General features: G+C 32.3%; 2 protein-coding genes and 1 long non-coding RNA gene across 11 annotated transcripts; 1 reads left to right on the forward strand and 2 right to left on the reverse strand.

The window, feature by feature from the left end:
• Window positions 1-636: 636 nt before the first annotated feature.
• LOC110778295 (uncharacterized) lies at window positions 637-6,029 on the reverse strand. Of its 8 annotated transcripts, none has more exons than XR_008932300.1 (10): window positions 5,837-6,029; window positions 5,546-5,705; window positions 5,359-5,377; window positions 5,116-5,277; window positions 2,933-3,076; window positions 2,731-2,820; window positions 2,051-2,228; window positions 1,818-1,891; window positions 1,551-1,674; window positions 637-1,446 (listed from the first exon to the last, which is right to left on the reverse strand). It is a non-coding gene; the product is annotated as an uncharacterized lncRNA (long non-coding RNA). The 8 variants fall into 8 exon arrangements; XR_008932297.1 differs by having other exon boundaries at window positions 1,543-1,674; window positions 5,546-5,748; XR_008932296.1 differs by having other exon boundaries at window positions 1,543-1,674; window positions 1,846-1,891; window positions 5,837-6,028.
• Window positions 6,030-7,055: 1,026 nt separating this feature from the next.
• On the forward strand, window positions 7,056-9,214 carry LOC110778299 (uncharacterized). Of its 2 annotated transcripts, XR_002530752.2 has the most exons (3): window positions 7,056-7,811; window positions 8,745-8,855; window positions 8,947-9,214. XR_002530752.2 is itself a non-coding variant. In XM_021982871.2 (2 exons), the coding sequence occupies exons 1-2, from the start codon at window positions 7,132-7,134 to the stop codon at window positions 8,779-8,781; spliced, it is 717 nt and encodes a 238-aa protein (XP_021838563.1). In that variant the 5' UTR covers window positions 7,056-7,131; the 3' UTR covers window positions 8,782-9,214. The 2 variants fall into 2 exon arrangements, 1 of the variants encoding a protein (XP_021838563.1); XM_021982871.2 differs by having other exon boundaries at window positions 8,745-9,214.
• A 65-nt stretch (window positions 9,215-9,279) lies between these two features.
• On the reverse strand, window positions 9,280-20,851 carry LOC110778298 (NAC domain-containing protein 73). Its single transcript, XM_021982870.2, has 3 exons — window positions 20,415-20,851; window positions 20,105-20,318; window positions 9,280-10,170 (listed from the first exon to the last, which is right to left on the reverse strand). The coding sequence occupies exons 1-3, from the start codon at window positions 20,592-20,594 to the stop codon at window positions 9,641-9,643; spliced, it is 924 nt and encodes a 307-aa protein (XP_021838562.2). The 5' UTR covers window positions 20,595-20,851; the 3' UTR covers window positions 9,280-9,640.

Here is a 20,851-nt window from a genome sequence, read left to right on the forward strand (position 1 = left end):
TGGAGATTTATGTTCTCATCATCGAACCTTCTCTTTCGGGAATGGGGACAAAAGTAGGTGTCTACAACACTGTCTGTTAAGGATGAATTCCAGTCTCAAAGACGAAGACTATTCCCCAACTACTCTTCGGAAACAAATATCATTTGAGCGTCAGAGCTCTCCAAGTGAGTTATTTTGCGAAAACTTAGATATGGAATGGGAAGAGGGGCAAAATCATACCACCCACGACAAGTGTGTGATTTATGCGAAGACAAATTACAGTGATACCAGATTTTGAGTTGAGCAATAGTGCTAGCGAGTATATTTTTGGAGTTCCTAGATGACGCATACCCACCGTATTTTCATGATGAAATAGTGGAATGTCTGAGTTTCAGTGATACTGATTCTTTGTCAGCCAGTGAGTCTACCCATACAAGTAATATCTCTGCACCAAACTAAATGTCTAGTCATCACTTTCAAGGTAATAGACTTACAGTTAATCTACATTAAAGTATTCAACCATTTGTCCATTTGTTTGTTAAAGATATCCAATAAATACGGAAAACGAAAATCATACTTCTCAAATCTAGAATTTTATTATACTTGTATTACTTATATTATGGACAATGTCTACTTCCAGAAATCACACATGCGAAGTATAAATCGGACAATCATGTAACATAGAGTAGCATCCAAGCCCCACTTCAGATAGTGTAAAGTAATGATTAGATAAGTATTTACAGAATGTTGATTGACATAATAAATAACTGCAGCCTGATTGTGACATATGGTACAGGGAATAAGCACACACAAGCGCAAGTAATGGTCACAATTGATATGAATTATGAATCAAAGAATGAGATATGTAAGGATTCTCACCTAGCCAAGGAAGTGACCTTCCTTGTTGAAGAGTCCATGGATGAACAAGGAAAATTTTCTCTGACCTCCTCGAAGAAATTATAGAATCTCAAAATGTAGAGCTCGATTCTTACCACTTTATTGTCAAAACTAAAGATAATGAATCAAGTGAAGGAAACTACACAGTAGTAGAAGCCGGAGAAGACTCAAGTAAGGAGACTACTACACCTATATCAACGATTACTGATGACGATTCTTTTAGTAAAAAGGAAGAAATTTGCATGGTCAGTAAAGATGATCAAATTGATGTAAGCCCTACAGTTGAAGGACTTGTTTTCTACAGGAAGATGTTACAGAATGGAAACTGTGTGAAGCTGACAATTGCGTCAGTAAAAGACCAGCGAATACTGGTGAAGTAGAAGATTCAAACAAGGTAGAACTCTCCTCGATTGAGGATAATTTTGGTGAAGTAAAAGCATCAGGAATGGAAGATTACCACAAGACATAAGAAGTATATGCATCACCAGCCATCAGAAACAATATACAAGAGGCCATCAAAGGCAATTCCAATAATGTAGCATCTGATTCTAACTTGAAGCTCCTTGACAACTGTAGCAATTTAAAGAGATTATTACGAAGCAGGAAAGAAAATGAGGACAATGAGGAAGACAGAGAATTCAATCTACGAGGACCAAAATTTCTTACAGTTAAACCTGAACCAAAAGCAGAAAAGGTCGATCTTCGACACCAAGAGATGGATGAGAGGAGAAATGCAGAGGATTGGATGCTCGTCCATGCTCTTCAGAAGACAGTCAACTAACTTGCTCCAGCTCGAACCTAATCCAAATTTTCAACATCAATCAAAGGTTTAGGAAGGTACGGAGTTTAAGTGCAAGTCCATTCAACACACTATTAATTTGGGAAAGAAGATCATCGAGAGAAATAATGATTTATGTTCTATAATACGTAGTTTAAGATACCTTGCACGAAGCCGGATCAAGAGCTCACCTTGGACTTATGCCTCAACTTCTCGACTTTCATTCCTTTCGTACTTCTGATAAACCCCCAAGACAAACCCTAAATTTTAAAAACTCTTTCATAAATCCTAAATCTAATCCTTAAATCTAAACCTAATTTGAAGAAAACGGTGATGCAACTAATAGGAACTGGCATAAAACAATTAATTGTGATGAGAAGATTTAATAGAACTCACCATTGTTGTTGCAAGGAAGCGTGAGAAGAAGAGGGAGAAAACTGTGATATAGGAGTATGAAATATGTCCTCAATTGCATATTCAGCAATAGGTCTCAGTGAATATATTTTTATCAGTACCCGTCTGTCCATAACTTGCCGTACTTGAGGGTATGACATAACTCTTCCATAGGCGGATCCTGAAAAGGGTATGTCAAATCTTGCAAAAGTTAGAGAATATAAACATATACCAGACTATGTTAAGAATGACATAGAATATTCGATTTACATATTTGACACGGATTAAAGTACCATATTGTCAGAATCATCAAGGTTGTTCAATGTGAATAAGTTTCACAAGATAATCTTAGGCTTTGGATAAGCAAGGAAACAGATGAATCTGGCCAGTTTAGGAAGGGTTAAAGCAAGGGTAACAATGCATCATGTACCAGAACATTCACTGATGAGGGGTCAGACGGATTTGAAATTATTTTTTACATAGTATGGAAAGTGGAAAGAATGGACACGAAGAAAGCGGTGAAACTTCCCATGATGCAGAGTAAAGAAATATATCTTCCAAGGTCCAAGTGACATATAGAAAAGCGCCAAGACAAAGTCCACTACCCTTTACAGTACTGCTCTTTTGCAAACAAATGATCAAATGAAGCATTAAATGAACAACTAAACGTAATCAAATCAAACCTCATTAGAATATCGTTAAGAGCTGATAGCAAGTTCTTAACTTCAGCTGACATATCATTAGATGATTTCCGTCTGCATGAACCTTGAACACTAAAAAATAATGGAGCATATATAAATAGAAAATAACAACCATGAAAACATCCTTTGTAAGAGGATTTCCAGATAATAATTACACAATTAAAGCAGAGAAAACAACACTTACTATCCTCTGGAAGTGTTGTCAATACGACAGCATATACTCCATCTTTCATATGCCACAGGTCACAACAACAGGCCCTACATTATGCAGAATATTGCTGGATTTCTGACAAGCTTTGCATGGTCCAGGTGCGCTTGTTTTAAGTCGCTTCAAAATTACATCAGTAGAGGAGGAAGTACCATATGATCAATAATCAATGGAAATGTAATTAGCAACAACTCTATATACTTAATATCAGTCCAAATACAAATAATGTTTTCTTCTGCACTATAAAACTCCAATCTAAAGAAACAACTAATGCTAATCTTGTTTAACTCTCCTCTCTGCATGTATCATTAAGATGTGAGTTAACTGAAACTAAAAAGAAAGAAGTATGAAAAAGCTTACAAACAACTACAATTCAAAGACAAAAGAAACACTGCTTTATAGATGATGAACAATGGAAATTCGGTTCTCTAACTACAACCTAGTCTGAACAGTGCACCAAAACGACCGGTACAACAAGAAAAACATCACAGCCTCCAGAACTACAAAAGTCGGAAGATTTATTCTCTTTTCTTTTAAAATCAAGTTACATAAAAATGAGAGCTGACAAAAGAATCCAGAGTTTCAAAGTAGAAAAAATGCATACAATATATAAGCACAAGCCACTAAAAGCATAGTAGGTTAGTAGCCCATATAAGCCGTTAAAGTTATCGCCAAAATTACAAGGTGGCAAAGAGATTGTATCTTCAATTTCAGTGGCTTCCTATTCTTTAGCTTAGAAGTCAGGAAACCAAGGAATATTTCGGTTTAACATTACCAGAGAACAAGGAAACAACGTGCTGCTAAAAGATTCTTTTTGTTGACAATAACAGCAAGACAACTACCAGGGGAGGTCCACTTCTAGCCTACAGTAACCTATTTGAAAGTTATCTTCTACTTATATATATACTTAACATCAGTCCAAACACAAATATTGTTATCTTCTGCACAACAAAATCCCAATCTAAAGATGTGAGTTAACTGAAACTAAAAAGAAAGAAGCATGGCAAAGCTTACAAATAACTACAATTCAAAGACAAAAGAAAACACCGCTTCATAGATGATGAACAATGGAAATTCGGTTCTCTAGCTACAACCTAGTCACATGAACGGTGCACCAAAACGACCGGCACAACAAGAAAAACATTACAGCCTCCAAAACTACAAAAGTCGGAAGATTTATTCTCTTTTCTTTTAAAATCAAGTTACAGAAAATAGAGAAAAAGAAGAGCTGACAAAAGAATCCAGAGTTTCAAAGTAGCATAAATGTATACAATATATAAGAACAAGCCACTAAAAACTTAGTAGGTTAGTAGCCCATATAAGTCGTTAATGTTATCGCCAAAATGACAAGGTGCTAAAGAGATTGTATCTTCAATTTCAGTGACTTCCTACTCTTTAGTTTAGAAGTCAGGCAACCAAGAAACGATTTCGGTTTAACATTACCAGAGAACAAGGAAAAACAAAGTGTTGGTACAAGATTCTTTTTGTTGACAATAACAACAAGACAACTACCAACTACCAGGGGAGGTCCAGTTCTAGTCTACAGTGACCTATTTGAAAGTTTTAACATAGAATAAAATACCTAGTCCATACACAACACCCCTTTTGAAACCCTTTTCAAGCATCAATGAGCCAACCAACCAAATTTCTAAAAACCCAAAATCCATTCCTCTAGTATATATACTTCAATAACCGAACTTGTATGTGGAAAGAAAATTCATAATTCCTGATTGATGCCAGCGCTGGATTCCATTTTGAAGTATAGGTGATCCAAAACTAAATACAATCCTCCATATACTTCCCTCAAGTTTTGTATAAACATACAAGCTTAGATGAAAATAGCGTGTTGCTACTCCAAGACAAAAGAGTGATTTTCAAAAAAAATATGCTTAACCTCCACAACCTTCTAAATGATTAATATTTCCTCCACTGCTAACCATGCTTTTTCCGTCAACGGGTCGGGCCTCGAAGTCATCGAGAAGCTATAATATTTAGAAAAAAAATAAAACGTAAAATGTGAACGAAAGTCAGAAGCTAAAACTCTACAGACGTATAAACCATGGGCATGAAACACTTATTAAACACGAACCTTAATCATGGTAACTTGAAAGATGCTGATAAACAATTAAAAGAATGATTAAAGCATAACCTAAGTTTACCTTGTTCCAGCTTTTATCGACCACTGCCAACACCTTATTATATGTTTGTTGCTTCTCTTAATGTTGTGCCACTTTATTCTCAAGGGACATAATTTCTATCTTCTGTACTTCAAGCTTATGAGAGATCTTATGATTTTGGAACTGAAGTACAACAGTGTCAAGCTACAACATAAAAGAAGTGTATAAGCATTATATTCATCACTATAAAAACGATATAGTTCTATCACAACAAATATAATATACCTTCAGACCCAATTTTACACTGCTTCCCTCAAAGTGAAACACATCCAATAACAGGCGAATCACACCAGGAAAAGAGAGCATACAAGAAAAATCACACAGTATTCAACAATCAAATTTCAAATGCAACTGAAAAATTCACGAATTGATGTTTGGGAAGGGGAAGTAGAGAGAGAAAATCAGTCCATACCTAACCACTGAGAACAAAGAGGATAGGAATGACCTCCCAAAGATCAGAGAAAGAGAGCCACCACCGCGACGGTCTCCGAGAATAGTACAATCAAACTCTCCATTATTGACATCTTAGTTCGATTCCGTCAATCTCTTCCGAAGTTCCGAGTATCAAAACCCTAGAAAAGTGATGAAGTGAATGAGGAAGAGATGAACCCTAATCTATAACACCAAAAACCCAAAAATCGAAATTTAAATACAAAAACAGTACTAAAATTTCAGAAATTGAAGGAGCTAAGAAAAAAAATACCTGAAAAGAACTTGAAGTCGAACAATTTGAGATAGCTTGGATAGGATTTAACATATGGAATCGTTGAAGAAGAGAGATAAAATCTAGGGTTCGAAAATGGAAGGGGAGAAGCAGGTCCTCGAAAGAGGAACAAGAAGACAGGGAGGGAGGGCACACTCCGTAAAATCGGAGGATAACAAAGGAAAAATGGGCAACTCACTGTTACATGAATAGTAATGAGAGTTCTAGCCTTTATATGTGTTAGGATATAAACCGTACATATATTATGTGTAATTTTGACGAGAATGTGCATATTGTATTTTGTTTATAGAAAATAAAAAATACGGAGTAATATACAACTCGAAAAAAAATGTTGCACATATGGTTCAAAAAATGTTGCATATATAGTTCAAAACATATGCACATATAGTTCAAATAATATGCACTTATAGTTCAAATAATATGCACAAAACAGGTTCTCACGATAAGAGAGTTCCCACCGTAAGAGGGTTCTCACAGGAACCTCACCCATTAAATCCTAACACTTATAAAGCTCCATACTTTGATTACTATTCACCCAATAGTGCATTTACGTGCATGCCTCTCATTTCCTTCTTTGTTTTATTTTGTCTTATTCTTAACAATAGAGCATTTACGATTTCACTCTTCCATTGCTATACAAAATGTATTGTTTTCTTTGGGTATAATTTCCTATAGTACCTCGAACTATCAATTAAAACGCATATGGTTTCTATTTCCTGTTACATGTAAATCCAACATCTAACTTTAATACTTCCTCCGTTCCGGAGACATCGCACCATTTGTTTTTTACACTATTCACACTACGACTTTGACCATTTTTTGTGATTCGTACGTAACGAAATTTTTGTCATGTGGGGTTATGTTAGATTCATATCAATATATATTTTCTAAATATTAATTTTTTATAATTTTTAGTTGCACACAATTTGAGATATTAAGAGTCAAAATAATGGTTAAATGAGTAAAAGTCAACCATGGTGCAATATTTCCGGAACGGAGGAAGTATATCATTTCTAGCATTTATCATAAATTGTAAGTTCCTAACTTTTAAGTAACATTTTACAAAAATAATTTTGTATACCTTATGGATCGTGCGCGCTAGCGCACGATTCAACAACTAGTATGATAAGTGTATCTCTTAAATAAATACGAGAGTGTAATTTTCACAACCAAGTACATTAAATCATATTTGTCTTTTCTTTTCCTTTCTCCCCCCCCAAAAAAGCGCATTAACATCAGTTCTCCTACCGTCGTTAATCAAAAGGGCGGAAACCATGAAATTCACAAACTCACCGGTGATCGAACTCGTCGTCAACAACAACACACTCTCTCTCCAACAGGACAACAAAACCATGCACGTCGGCACCTCCGTGTGGCCCGGTTCCATTGTTCTTGTCAAATTTGCCGATCACTGGTCTTCCTTAAACCCTAAAACCCCAAACCCTAACCCTTACTCCGACCTCCTCAACTTCAGCGGCAAACGCGGCGTCGAACTTGGTACAGGCTGCGGCGTCGCCGGTATGGGCCTCTACCTATTGGGCCTAACCGACGTTTACCTCACCGACATTGCCGCTGTTATGCCAGCTTTAAAGCATAACCTGAAGAAGAATAAGCCAGTATTGAAGAAATCCTTGAAGATTGCCCAGTTGTATTGGGCTAATTCTGTCCAAATTAAGGCTCTTTCACCGCCCTTTGATGTTGTGATTGCTGCTGATGTGGTGTATTTGGAGGAGACAGTGAGGCCATTGGTTGAAACTATGGTGAAAATGGTGGCAGAGGACGGTGTGGTATTGCTTGGGTATCAGTTACGGTCGCCGGAAGCTGATAAATTGTTTTGGGAAGTTTCCGGGGAGGTTTTCAAAATTGAGAAGGTGCCGCATGAAGATTTGCATCCTGAGTATAATTATGAAGAGACTGATGTTTATATTTTCAGGAAAAAGAAGAATTTGATTGAGTAAGATACCGAACACCTTTGTTTTTCTTATCAATGCTTATTTATGTTAAAATTTTAAATTTGGGTGTTCCTGCGATTAGTTAATTTGAAGGAATTTTGGATTATTTTCAGAGCTCTTTGATTTGATGGGTGGTATTTGATAAATTTGGTTGTGTAATTGCATGCTAGTATTTAGTGTTGTGTGAAGATTGATGTATTGGCAAATGTCAATCGTAGAGTATTGTCTTATCGGAGATGAGAGAAGGTTAAGTGTCTTTTACTGTTGGATTGCAAGGTGGTTTTGCGATGGTTGCTGTTGGTCTGAATATGGAGTGACCACTTGTTGTTTTAAAGATTTGGAGGAATGTATTTAGTCCAGAACTGTATCACAGAATAGAGACTACAGAATATGCTTTTATTTAATTTTATACTTACAGAAAATTCACTAAAGAGTATCTGTACAAAGAGAGAAAAACTTTGCTGTATTTCTGATACATTACATGAGCATATCTATGTGAGCTCTTGAAGCAGCTTTTGGTTTAGAGGTGGCTTTGCGTCATCAAGTCAATCAGAGTTCTATGTTGGGTTCCAAAGGGTTAACTTGCTGCTACCATTCATCTTATTTTGTTAAACAAGAGAAATACAGGTTTATTTAGCTGTGAGAGGCCATTGTAATCCAGTAGTAAGTGGTGAAAACTTCTGTGTCCGACTGCTAGATTTTAAATTATCTAAAAGCTAGTTGGTATTAACATATAGTTACTATCCTGATTGTTTGTTTTCTCTGTGTGTGTGTGTCCCTGTGTGTCCCTGCGTTCTTGACATTTATCTGATGCATTTTTCATTTTCATTTTGACGACTAATGAGTTTTTGCTATGCCGTACTAATTTATAAAGAATACAAACTTTCCATGCTTTTAATTTGCTGCAGTTTCTTACCTACGCGTGATTGTTGCAGAGATGAAAAAACAGTCAAGGAGGACAGTAGTTCTTGAAGAAGAGACAGCAGCATTTGGAAAACAACGGAGCTTTAGGAGAACGCTTTGCAATGGAGTGTAGCTTGAGCCAGGTATTGGCAGGAACATTTATTAGTGGTTTATAATCAATTTCTAAATAGTCTACTTCAAGCATACCATCTTCTTATATTTCACTTCCCTTAGTGTGATGGGCATACATGAAGATGAAGCTGGCTCTCTCTTGTAAAGGAGTTGTACTGGAGTGTGTGAGCATACAAGTTTAGTTGAAGCAATAGGGTGTCTTTTGTAGGAGATATACTGATGTATCTGAGAGGGGCTTATCTTCAATGGATGATAAAGTGGACATATACTATGTTTTTTGTAACATATATTCCTTGTTTGGGGATTTGATTTCATCAGATTCTCAGTTGCATACATGAATTTTTGAATAAATATAATTATCCGTTTCTGATGTCTTGCGTTTTGAATATTTTTTTGTCTGCAGTAATCTATTTCTAGGTTTTTTTGGCAAGCAAGTAATGAATTATATTTTTTATTGATCACCCAAACAATTTACAACCAAGCTTCAAAGTTACCCTAAAAAGGGAAACCAAAGAGCAGACAACAGGAGGCTAGAAAAACCTTACAGGTTGGGCTTATTAGCAAGTTCCTGGCCTTCCAAATATTGTAGACTAAACTAGAATAGCAGTGTAAATGAGTGTAAATGATGGTACACTGAACTTTGCTCTTGCTGTACCTCTGAATCCACTTGAGAAGAAGGTGAATGGAGGTCCTTCTGTGTTGAAAGCCTAACCAGTTGATGATTTGTTGTCTGCAATTGGCACTAAAGGGACATTCAAAGAACAGATGAGCAGCTTGATTGGTGATTAAGAAGCGATCAAGGACAGCAAAATGGGAACAAAGCTGTTGAAGAACTTGCTTTGGTATTGGTATTGGTATTGGTATTGGTATTGGTATTGGTATTGGTATTGGTTCTCTGGTGAAATGAAATGATGGAAGAATGAGTATAATAATGAGGTAATTCATTTCTTAGACTCGGGTTTGTTGCCCGTCCATTTAGCTTCAAAATTGATCCACATTGTCTTGGATGTGTTTGGTAGAAGACTTTAGAGACTACTAACTCTCCATCTTTTTCTTCTTGATCCACGCCCAAATGATATTGATGCATCACCCAGTTGGTCTTTTGGGGTTTCTTTTGCTTACCGTAGTTTGTATAAAGCACCAATATCTTTTTGTAACCTCTTACTCTGCCAACGATGAGGACAGGCCGAGTCTTACCTGTTTTGTGCCACCGAGTTTCGCTGCCATCCTCGTCACTGTGTACCTTCCTTCTCTTTCTTGTCCCGGTTGTGTATGCTTTCGATGGCCGGTGGAAGAAATGACGGACTTGCCCATCATTTTTTACTCCTGCAACATGTTATTCCTACTCTCTTTTAGGGACTTGTTCACTTGTGGTACATCAATGATCAATCCACTTGGATGACGAACACGAATACATCACTACCAGCATCTAAACATTCACCAACCCCTTATACACTCGATTAGAAAATATGTCTTTGTTCGTCGCATACCATACACCAGAAAAGGAGATTACACCAATATGGCAATATATATAATATATAATATATAATATATGTATACATTACATAATAATAACAATACTACCCACCGATTTACGTCTCTCTTCCTATCAATTCTTTTACACCAATCCTACTTTCAATTCATTTTATATCGGCTGCCTTTCAATCATGTTTTCATAATTTTACACCAATCTATATCTATATAATATACTAAAAGAGAGGAAATCAATGTGGAGCTGACAAATGTCGCTCTATGATTTGCCTCTCTTTTAGTTATAATAATAATTTTTTTTTTAATTATAAAAATATGAAAGATATTATTGTCTTTGGTTTATTTTTGTTAAAAGATTATTGTAATATATAAACATATGTTGTATAAATCATAGACCTTTTTTACTCTTAAAACTAAAATCTTATTAAAGAAGATAAAGAGCTAGAGAATTAAATATAGGAGGTATATAAGGAAAAATATATTATAGATACATTTTTATCATTTATAACTAACTACATTCATTGTAATAATAATTTCTTTATAATATTGCACAGGTTTGAAAATATCGATTTATGCATATCATATTGGATGTTACGGAGTATTGTATAACCCAAATATTTCAAGAAATCGTGTGTAGTATTGAATGTCGGTTCTCTTTTTCACTCCTCTATTTTAGCTTTCACCTCTCACATTCTCCATTTCCACTCTAATATAGGATTATGAACTGAAAACTGAACTTAAACACTTGCGCCAGAGACATAGTGAGAAAATTCAAGCTTGAACTTCGTCGTAATATAAGAGTACTTACCTTTGTAGTTTTATTAGGAAAACTTTATAATTTTTAATTTTCTTAGGGAAACTTTATAATTTTTTAGTAGAGGAAATATTAAGAATAAGGGAAACTTTTACAATGAAAATAGAAACATTTATAGTAAAAAAAAGGTCGGGTAACTTCTTACATTATGTCTAATTAACAAGGGTCACCACGTACTCAATAATATTATTGTAAATCGAGGCACGCGGAATTTTTTATTGCGGGGATTCATTTTAGACATACATCAACAAATTTCAAATAAAGCGCTTGATGTAAAATGCATAACTTTTTTTAATAGATTTCAGAGATCTATATTTCTCGACAAGTCAAAGTTCGTTGCTAGCTATCTTATTCGTTATTTTTCTTTTTCGAGGGTAAATATTTTTATGTCGAATAATAATTTTTTCTAATAAATCAAAAGTGATCTTAATAAATTTTTTTACTTAGGATAAATATACAAGGAAGAAACAAAAAGAAAAACAAAACATAAAATCAATCGTCTTCTATATAGTACATCCAAGAGCTTTATCCAGTCCAACTGTCCAAATGATCTTAATATAATCTTGCAATAAACTAAAATATGTCATTCCCTAATCCCTATATATTGCTATTCTATATCCGAAGTGTATTATAGTCTTACAAACTAATATAGTATAGTATTACAAACTAATATAGCCTTATTTAGACCCTATTAAAATCTATATAATATACTAAAAGAGAGGAAATCAATGTGGTGATGGCATTTGTCACTCATTGATTGGCCTCTCTTTTAATATTTAAAATAAAGTTAAAAAAATAAAATTAAGCAACAAATATTTTACAACATAATAATATCACGTAATATATATTCGATTTACTGTATTTTATGGTAACAAAAATTAATATGGAAAAATACATAAAGAATTAAAAGATTCATTAATATTTTTACTAACTTATATAGAGGATTTCCTATATATATGTATACATAATCAAATTCTACACATAATCTAATTCAAACATACATCGCACATATCATGATAAGTATTTGAAATTTATACGTTTTATAACAGCCATATATACCATAGAAATCTATCTATATCTATATAATATAAAAGAGAGGAAATCAATGTAGTGATGACAAATGTCACTTATTGATTCGCCTTTCCTATAAATATATATAAAAAAATACATGGAGTAATGTTTTGTATATTTTTATTTAAACCTTTTAATTACTTACGGTAATAAATCAATTACACTAAGAAATACTTATTTACTTATGGCAATAAATTTATTCATCTAAATACATTACTAAAATAACATGTTGAAATATACTGTGTATACATAGAGATCATTGACTAAAAAACTTATACTAAGAATCTACTTCATTATCACAATATTTACAACATGACAATAATTTGTTCAAAAGAAAAAGAAAAATATTTTAACAAGGTTGTCTAAAATATCGTTTTACTAAAAATATTTTAAAATCTCTTAGCATATATTAAAATATTGAACTTAAATTTACTAATGACTAATTGCATGTATTATCAATTTTTATTTAAAATATGTGTCTTAAATAGACTACGCATATGTATAACGAATATTAACCTTTTCTTTAACATTCGAAGTACTCCGTAGTATTTATCAAGGTTGTTTAAAACATGCTTATTTAAAAAAAATTGCTTAATAACTTTGTATCTTTTCTGTCTCGGATTATAATTTCTACTTATCCTTTTATTTAATAGCTTCTTAATCTTTTAAATAAATTTTTTTCCCAAAGTTTAATAGATTAATTTTATATTATTAGTTTCTTTGTCTTTAATCATTTGTTGGGGTATATTTGCCTTTATTTTACATTGTAATTTAATGAAAAATCTTTCCGTGCAATTTCGCGGATAACGAAAATTGATGTGGAGCTATGTTTCTCTCTAACTTGCATCTCCTATACTTGATTCTATTAAAAAAATTCTCATTATCTCCCATCATACCTACTTTTCTACTAAATTATAATATATAAGCTTACAATAACTTATCGTATAAGACTCCGTAAAAAGACTATTGCAACGATTAAATTCGGACTGAGAAAGTACATAATATAATATGTTGTTTATTTACTCAACTATTCAAATAAGACACAGGAATTGTAGAAGACTATATATATAGTAGAAGTTTAAATTCAAAATTCTCTTGCCAAAAAACAATTGTTGAATCCAGGAGTAGCTTAGAGGCGAGTGTGGATATACGGGTCGGTGGGTAATAGATCGAGGATGTGTTTAATTTTTTACATGTTAAGAACGAGATTAGGAGGGGTGAATATCTTTCCTGTCGTGGGTGACTGGAATAAGGATGAAAATTTTAGACGAGTACGGTGTGGAGACCCCGACCAGTTCCAAGGTCATGACTAGCTGAATAAAGTAAATATTGGAGTAGGGGTTAAATGATCGGGTAATGATGTAAATAATAAAATGATTAAGTATGTATGGCTATCGAAGCGAAGGGTGGATGAGAATAACACTATGATTGACACATATGAAGAACATAGATGAAAATAATATTGTTTCTGTACACTTATTTGTTTTTATTTTTTTAATAAATAAGACATTGAATGAGGCAATAACAAATTTATCCATAATTGATTTTAATTAGGATAATATCTATAAGTTATATGTGTCCCAAGTATAGTGTAATCAGATAACCAAATTGTGAACAGGGCTTTAAAATTCAAAATTCTCTTACCAAAAAATAATGTCGGGTCCAGCCGTATAGGTTTAGGTTTGACAAATGTGATGAGTGGGGATGAAAATAATTTTTTCTATGTACCCTTATTTTTGTTTTATTTTTTTAATAAATAAGACATCGAATGGGGCACTAACAAACTTATCCATCATTAGTTCGTTTTAATAAGGAGAATATCTATAAGCTATATGTGTCCAAAGTATAATGTAATTAGACAATCAAATTGTCAAACACTCTAGAATAGGTTTTTAAAATTCAAAACTCTCTTACCAAAAATAACGTAAGTGTCCAGCCATCTAGGGCTAGGTTTGACGCATGGGGAAGAAAATAATTTTGTTTATGTACCCTTATTTTATTTTATTTTTGATAAATAAGACACTGAATGGGGGCAATAACAAATTTATCCATCATTAAATAATTAGGAAAATATCTATAAGCTATATGTTTACAAAATATAATGTAACCGGACAACCAAAATTTCAAATATTCTTAGAGTTTTAAAATTAAAAACCCTCTTATCAAAAAATAATGTCGGTTCCAGGCGTTTAAAGCTTGGTTTGAGGTGGGTATGGATACACGGACGGGTGATGAAGCGGAGTTAATTTTATTTTCCGTCTATGAGGCGGAGTTTAGGACGGGGACGGGCACGAGGATGAAAATTTTAGGCAGGTATAGGTGTTGAGGGACAAACCCCACCCCGCTTCGAAGTTATCTCTAGCTGAAAAAAGTATACGGTGGGGGGAGGTGTTAAATGATCGGTCAATGATGTAGATGACAGGGGAATATTAAGTGGGTGACACTATTGAAGTAAAGCTAGAGCGGATGAGAATAAATTTATGTTTGGCCTGGATTATGAAAGGGGAAAAAATTAAGGTTTTTAATTTGTTAAATAAATAAGACATGTAATGGAACAGTAACCGGTCTATCCATCATTAGTTTTAATAAGAATATTATCTATAAGCTCTATTTTGATTTGTCTATAGTAATAGTTTAAATATGTAAATTTAATATGCATATCATAAACCGTGCATCGCACGGGTACTATACTAGTTACACCCTAAAGTTTCTATTTAATATTTTCACATTATACAATAACATTTAGAGTATATGTACAGAAATGAACTAAAATAAAATAACAAACAATATTGTCATTACATTATCTAAAAACGATCTCGTTAACGGGTAGCGTTAGATAAAAAAAAAAATTTATCTTGGTATACAATAAATTTATTGTACACCTTATGCGCGCAAGGCCTTTTCAAATTCTTATTTACAATGGTTGTACAATAAATATTGTACACCGGAGTAAAAGTTAACTCAAAATGCTCAAAAGTTAAGCATATATATGTAAAAGTTATCTATTTTTAAGTGATAAATTTTTTCATTTTAATAAAACTTATTTCTTCAAAATCACTAATAATGTATAAAATTAATAATTTAACCCTTTAAAATATTTATCTATCAAATTTTTTTACTAATATAAAAGTTAATCAAAATTAAGTTAAAGTTACAAAAAAAATGGTTAAAGTTATCTTGGTATACAATAAATTTATTGTACACCTTGTGCGCGCAAGACCTTTTGTTATTAGGAAACAACAATAATATACATTTTTAATATAGGAGATATTTATTTCCCTTCTGTTCCTTTTGCATCTCCAAATATATACGAAATAATTCTCTTTTCCATAATTAATTCCTACTACGTACGTTGTTAATTTTAATCTTCTCTGATTTTTTTTTTCCCATTGAACTATTTTTCCCCTGTACAATATAATTTCAAGCTATACAACTGGAAAGAGCATATGATAATTAATTATGATGGGTATATGATAAAAATATATTAAAGAAAATTAAAGTGTTAATTTCGCAACAGAATATTCGAGGAGAGTTTTTTTCTAAGATCACAGAAAATGTTGGAGATAGCTCACATTATACAAAATGATATTAAAAATTTCTCGAGTATGGTAAGTTGTTAGCTTCTAGTCCTTAGTCCTTAGTCCTTGTTATTTATGAGTCTTATGACTGATTCAAATAATATGTTCGTGTATGTCAAAAAAAATAAAAATAAAAATAAAAAATATGTCCGAGGTCTTGGTGCACTACAAAAAATTGTATCTTTAATGACAATCTAATTACGACGGGTCAAAAATCCGTCGTAAAAGACTTTTGCGACGGGGCTAACAATCAAACAAAGACGGGAACAACCTTCGCAAATGTCTTTTACGACGGGTTAACGACGAGTTTTTTCATTAACGACGACCCCCTTTTATGACGGGTTCGCGCAGGAAATCCCGTCATTAATCAGCGATTATTGGCCTTTCGCAACCGGATTTCTCGTCGTTAATAATACAATTTCTTGTAGTGGTGGAAAAATATTGAATTGGTATATTATATTATTGGTGAATGGTGATGGAGTAGTTGGTGGTATTGAAGAAAACTTTAATGGATTTAATTTCTTCTAATTAAGCAACGAAGGCAGCGAAGAAAACTTCGTATATACTAAGATCTTTCGATTTAGAAAAAAAAAATTGAGATCTTGGGTTTTATTCTGATTTACTTGCTTGTTTTATTATAAAACAAGCAAGTAAATAAACTAATATTTCGTAAATAAGGAATGTACAAACATATTTATTGAATTAAAGGCAAATAAAAAATAGGAAACAACAAAAAATTATAATTCTTAATAGCGCACTGGTTAGCAACTTAGCATTTGCCATATTAGAAAAACAGTAATATTATAAAAATTGTACAAAAGGTCTTGCGCGCACAAAGTGTACAATAAATTTATTGTAAACCAAGATAACTTTTACTCATTTTTTCGTAACTTTAACCTAGTTTTGATTAACTTTTATATTAGTAAAAAAAAGTTGATAGAAATGATTAAATTATTAATTTTATACATTATTAGTGGTTTCGAAAAAATATGTTTTTACTGAAATGAAAAAATTTATCACTAAAAATTAGATAACTTTTACACATATAAGCTTAACTTTTAAACATTTTGAGTTAACTTTTACTCCGGTGTACAATATTTATTGTACACCCTTTGTAAATAAGAATTTGTGAAAACTGTATTTTATTCCATTCTTAGAATATATGTATATTTTCAAATAAGTATTAATATTTTTTTAAAAAAATTCTTGCTATGATACATGAAAGCGTTTTCCATACATAGTTTACATATCTAAGGAAAGAAAAAAAACATCAAAAACCCAAATTCTTATATGAGACTGTCCTCACCATCAACTGATGGTGAGACCAGTTTTCACTTGCGAATTTAGGTATGTTACTTTTATAGTTTAGACATGTTACTTTTTTTATAATTTTAGAGGAGTTACTTTTTTAGTTCAGGTATGTTACTTCTATAGTTTATACATGTTACTTTTTTTATACGGAGTAGTTTTAGGGGAGATACCTTCTTAGTTTAGGTATGTTCTATAGTTTAGACATGTTACTTTTTTTATAATTTTAGAGGAAGTACTTTTTTTAGTTTAGGTATGTTACTTCTATAGTTTATACATGTTACTTTTTTTTTAATAATTTCAGAGGAGATATTTTTTTTAGTTTAGTTATGTTACTTCTATAGTTTAGACATGTTACTTTTTTTTATAATTTTAGATGAGGTACTTTTTTTAGTTCAGGTATGTTACTTCTATAGTTTAGACATGTTACTTTTTTTATACGGAATAGTTTTAGGGGAGGTACATTTTTAGTTTAGGTATGTTACTTCTATAGTTTAGACATGTTACTTATTTTTTTTATAATTTTGGAGGAGGTACTTTTTTAGTTTAGGTATGTTACTTCTATAGTTTAGATCTATTACTTTTTTTTATATAGTTTTAGAGGTGAAACGCTATTGGTTTCGCGCTCGTCACACCATTAAGTTGATGGTGTGACTGGTCTCACAGGAGACGCGCTGCATAAAAAATTAGAGATTTTAAAACATTATTTAATTAAAATATTTTTCAAAAAAATTAAGATATGGGAGATGTCACGTGTCATTCTTGACGTCTTTTAGTACTAATATAGTAGTAGTAACTAGTATTATATGCACGTGATGTGTGAGAATATATATAAAAAAGAAAAATTAAATTATGTAGGAAAAGTTATTCGCAAAAAAGTTTCTCTGCAGAAAAAAAAAAAAAAAAAAAAAGACATTAAACTAATTGGGTGATAGTTTTATTTATTACGGAGTATATTTGTTTGATTGAATTAAAAAAAAAATCAAATTATTTGACCGGCAGCTTTTTTGTAAGACTGTCTTACCGAAAATACCGATTTGATTATTTTACTGATTGGTTCCATTGCTTAACTAATTAGTTCCAGTGCTTAACTAATTAATTCTATTGCTTAACTAATTGGTTGTAGTGCATAACTAATTGGTTGTAGTGCTTAATTAATTGGTTCCATTGCTTAACTTATATGACATCAAGGTGGTCTTTTGTGTAAGACTGCCTTATATAAAAGTTATTGCTTAACTAATATGACATCAAGGTGGTCTTTTGTGTAAGTCTGCCTTATATAAAGTTTGTAATATTTTTTTGTGACAATATGAAAAGCTAGCATAATAAAGTACTTGAAAGGAAAAAAATATATGTTATGTGCTTAATAAGGAGTATTGGCTGTGATTAAGTATTTGATTGTGACTTTTCTTTTTATTTTTGACTTTTTGTCTGATGTGATTAATCTAATTGACTAATTTTCTTTTATGCCTTTTCATTTTACTTTACAATGCTGTTAATATAATTCTTAAGTGGTATTAAATTTGATTCACTAATTTTCTTTTATGCCTTTTTTCTTATTTTATTTTACAATTAATTTTAATATTATATAATTTGTAAGTAATAGGGGTGATTTAGACTATTTTATAGGGAGACACCAAAAAATCATGTAGATAATAAGCTTAGGAGTTCCCTTATAGAATAGAGATTGATATGAAATGATAAATTAGAGAATATAATTAGTGATGTAGTTGTACATAGTATATGTTAAGATTTGATCTAAGATTTAATTACCTAATTAATGTTTCGTTGTGAATATTGTGATGTGGTTCAGGGGAACTTAACGGATTTAAGCCAGATTAATATAATGGTCCACAATGCCTGATGCATGAGATGACTTGGATGACCTTACTCAACTCTCATCCCTCACCACTTTTCTTTAATAATGTAGCCCTATATGCACTCCTTTACGTGTTTGTAATTTATACATGTACACACATTGATACTTATTTGGTTAATTATGTTTTATCCTTTTATTGATATTTTTTTCTTAGTTTTATAATTTGTTGATTTTAATAAATATCTTCTAAATTGATTTCCATTTATATTGTAGTGTAAAATATTTTTGTGTTTAATTTATTTTAATTTTCTAATTTGAGTTAAGGGCAAAATAGACAATGACTATTTACGTACGCCGCCTCAGGCGTTCGACGTTCCCTTAGAGATTCACTAGTCTTATATGCACGCGATGCATGCAAATATAAGAAAAACATATTTACATGATTATATGTTAACCTGAAACAACATGATTCTTTATAGAAGTCTTATGGCTATTCCCCGCTCAACTTTCTATAAAAGTTTATAAAACTGGTGAAAACACTATAACAACTGTAAGAGATCACGATAAGAAGTGGGTTTGAGGCAATGTGGGTGGTTGTGACTCAGTAAGTAGAGGGCTTATTAGGGAGAAGGCGTTTACAAAAGGGGGTTTGATAGCAAATAAATTTTTTTATCCATAAGAGTTAAACAGAGAATAAAGGGATTATGAACTTAAGGGAGAGAGAATTAAGGGATTAGAAATTTTTATAAATTGTAAAGGAGAATTTAAGAATTTCAAATTTAAGATTCTTTGGTGTAAAAGAGTTTCAAATTTAATATGGTTGAATATTATTTAAAAAAATAAAATTTTTTATAACTAACAAATAGATAACTTTTACATTATATTTAAGTAACTTTTAAGCATATGTTAAATTTTACCACAATGTGACGATGTATAATATTTACTATATGCCGACTTTAAATAAGAATTTGTGATCTGAGATTTGAAAAAAATGACCAATTCCGAATAAACCAAGAGGGAAATGACACACAAATATTACAAAAAATGTGAGACAAAAGTTCGAACTGAAATTTAAGAAATTAAAATTAATTCATTGATAAAAATTGATACGATATGATATAACAAAAGTGAATTGGATTTTGATTAACCTAACTAAAAACACATGAATTGGTTAATTACCTGGTAATTTATCAGGGTGGGTGTAGCAAATCCCATTTTCCCCTCCAAGTGTAGGGATAAACTCATCAATGAGAGGATGTAATTCAACAGACGACGATTCGCCGACGTCGTTGGGAGATCGTCTCACCTTCCCTTCTAAATGCTGAATTAGTTCTTGGTCTGTTGGATCAAATCTCACACCCGCTGGCAAACCCGGAAGATCATTTATCTTTGTCTAATCACATATTAAAACCTTAATTACAATTCATGTAGCCACAAGCTAATCAATTTAAATTTGAATTTAATGCAAAAAAATATATAATTAATCAACCTGTTGTTGGAATTTGATCTGATGACCACATGAAGGGCAAGACTTAACTGATCTTACTACTATACTATTGTTGTTGTCACTAACCGGCCTCGACGACGTTGGTGGTGGTGGTGGTGGTGGTGGTGCGAAGGTGGCTTTCTCTACCGTCTGAACGTCGTCGATTTCGTTGCACCAAGTCATGCTTTCTCATGTAGCATAGTTTCCTTCAATTCCTTCTCCCTAATTTCCTTGTATTTTGATTAATACAAGGATAGGAGATCAAAGAAAGCAAAAGAAGCTAGTTAAGCTAACTTTTATTTTTTTTCTTTTGCTGATAATAGTGTGTTGTAGGAAGGAAGGTATTCAATTCCCCAATAACCCTTTTTAATAAGTAAGACAGAAGAATGGAAAATGTTTTGCACAAGAGATAGATTTAGGAGCTTTTTAGAATCATATTA

The sequence above is a fragment of the Spinacia oleracea genome, chromosome 4 (genome assembly GCF_020520425.1).
Source record: "Spinacia oleracea cultivar Varoflay chromosome 4, BTI_SOV_V1, whole genome shotgun sequence".
NCBI lineage: Eukaryota > Viridiplantae > Streptophyta > Magnoliopsida > Caryophyllales > Amaranthaceae > Spinacia > Spinacia oleracea.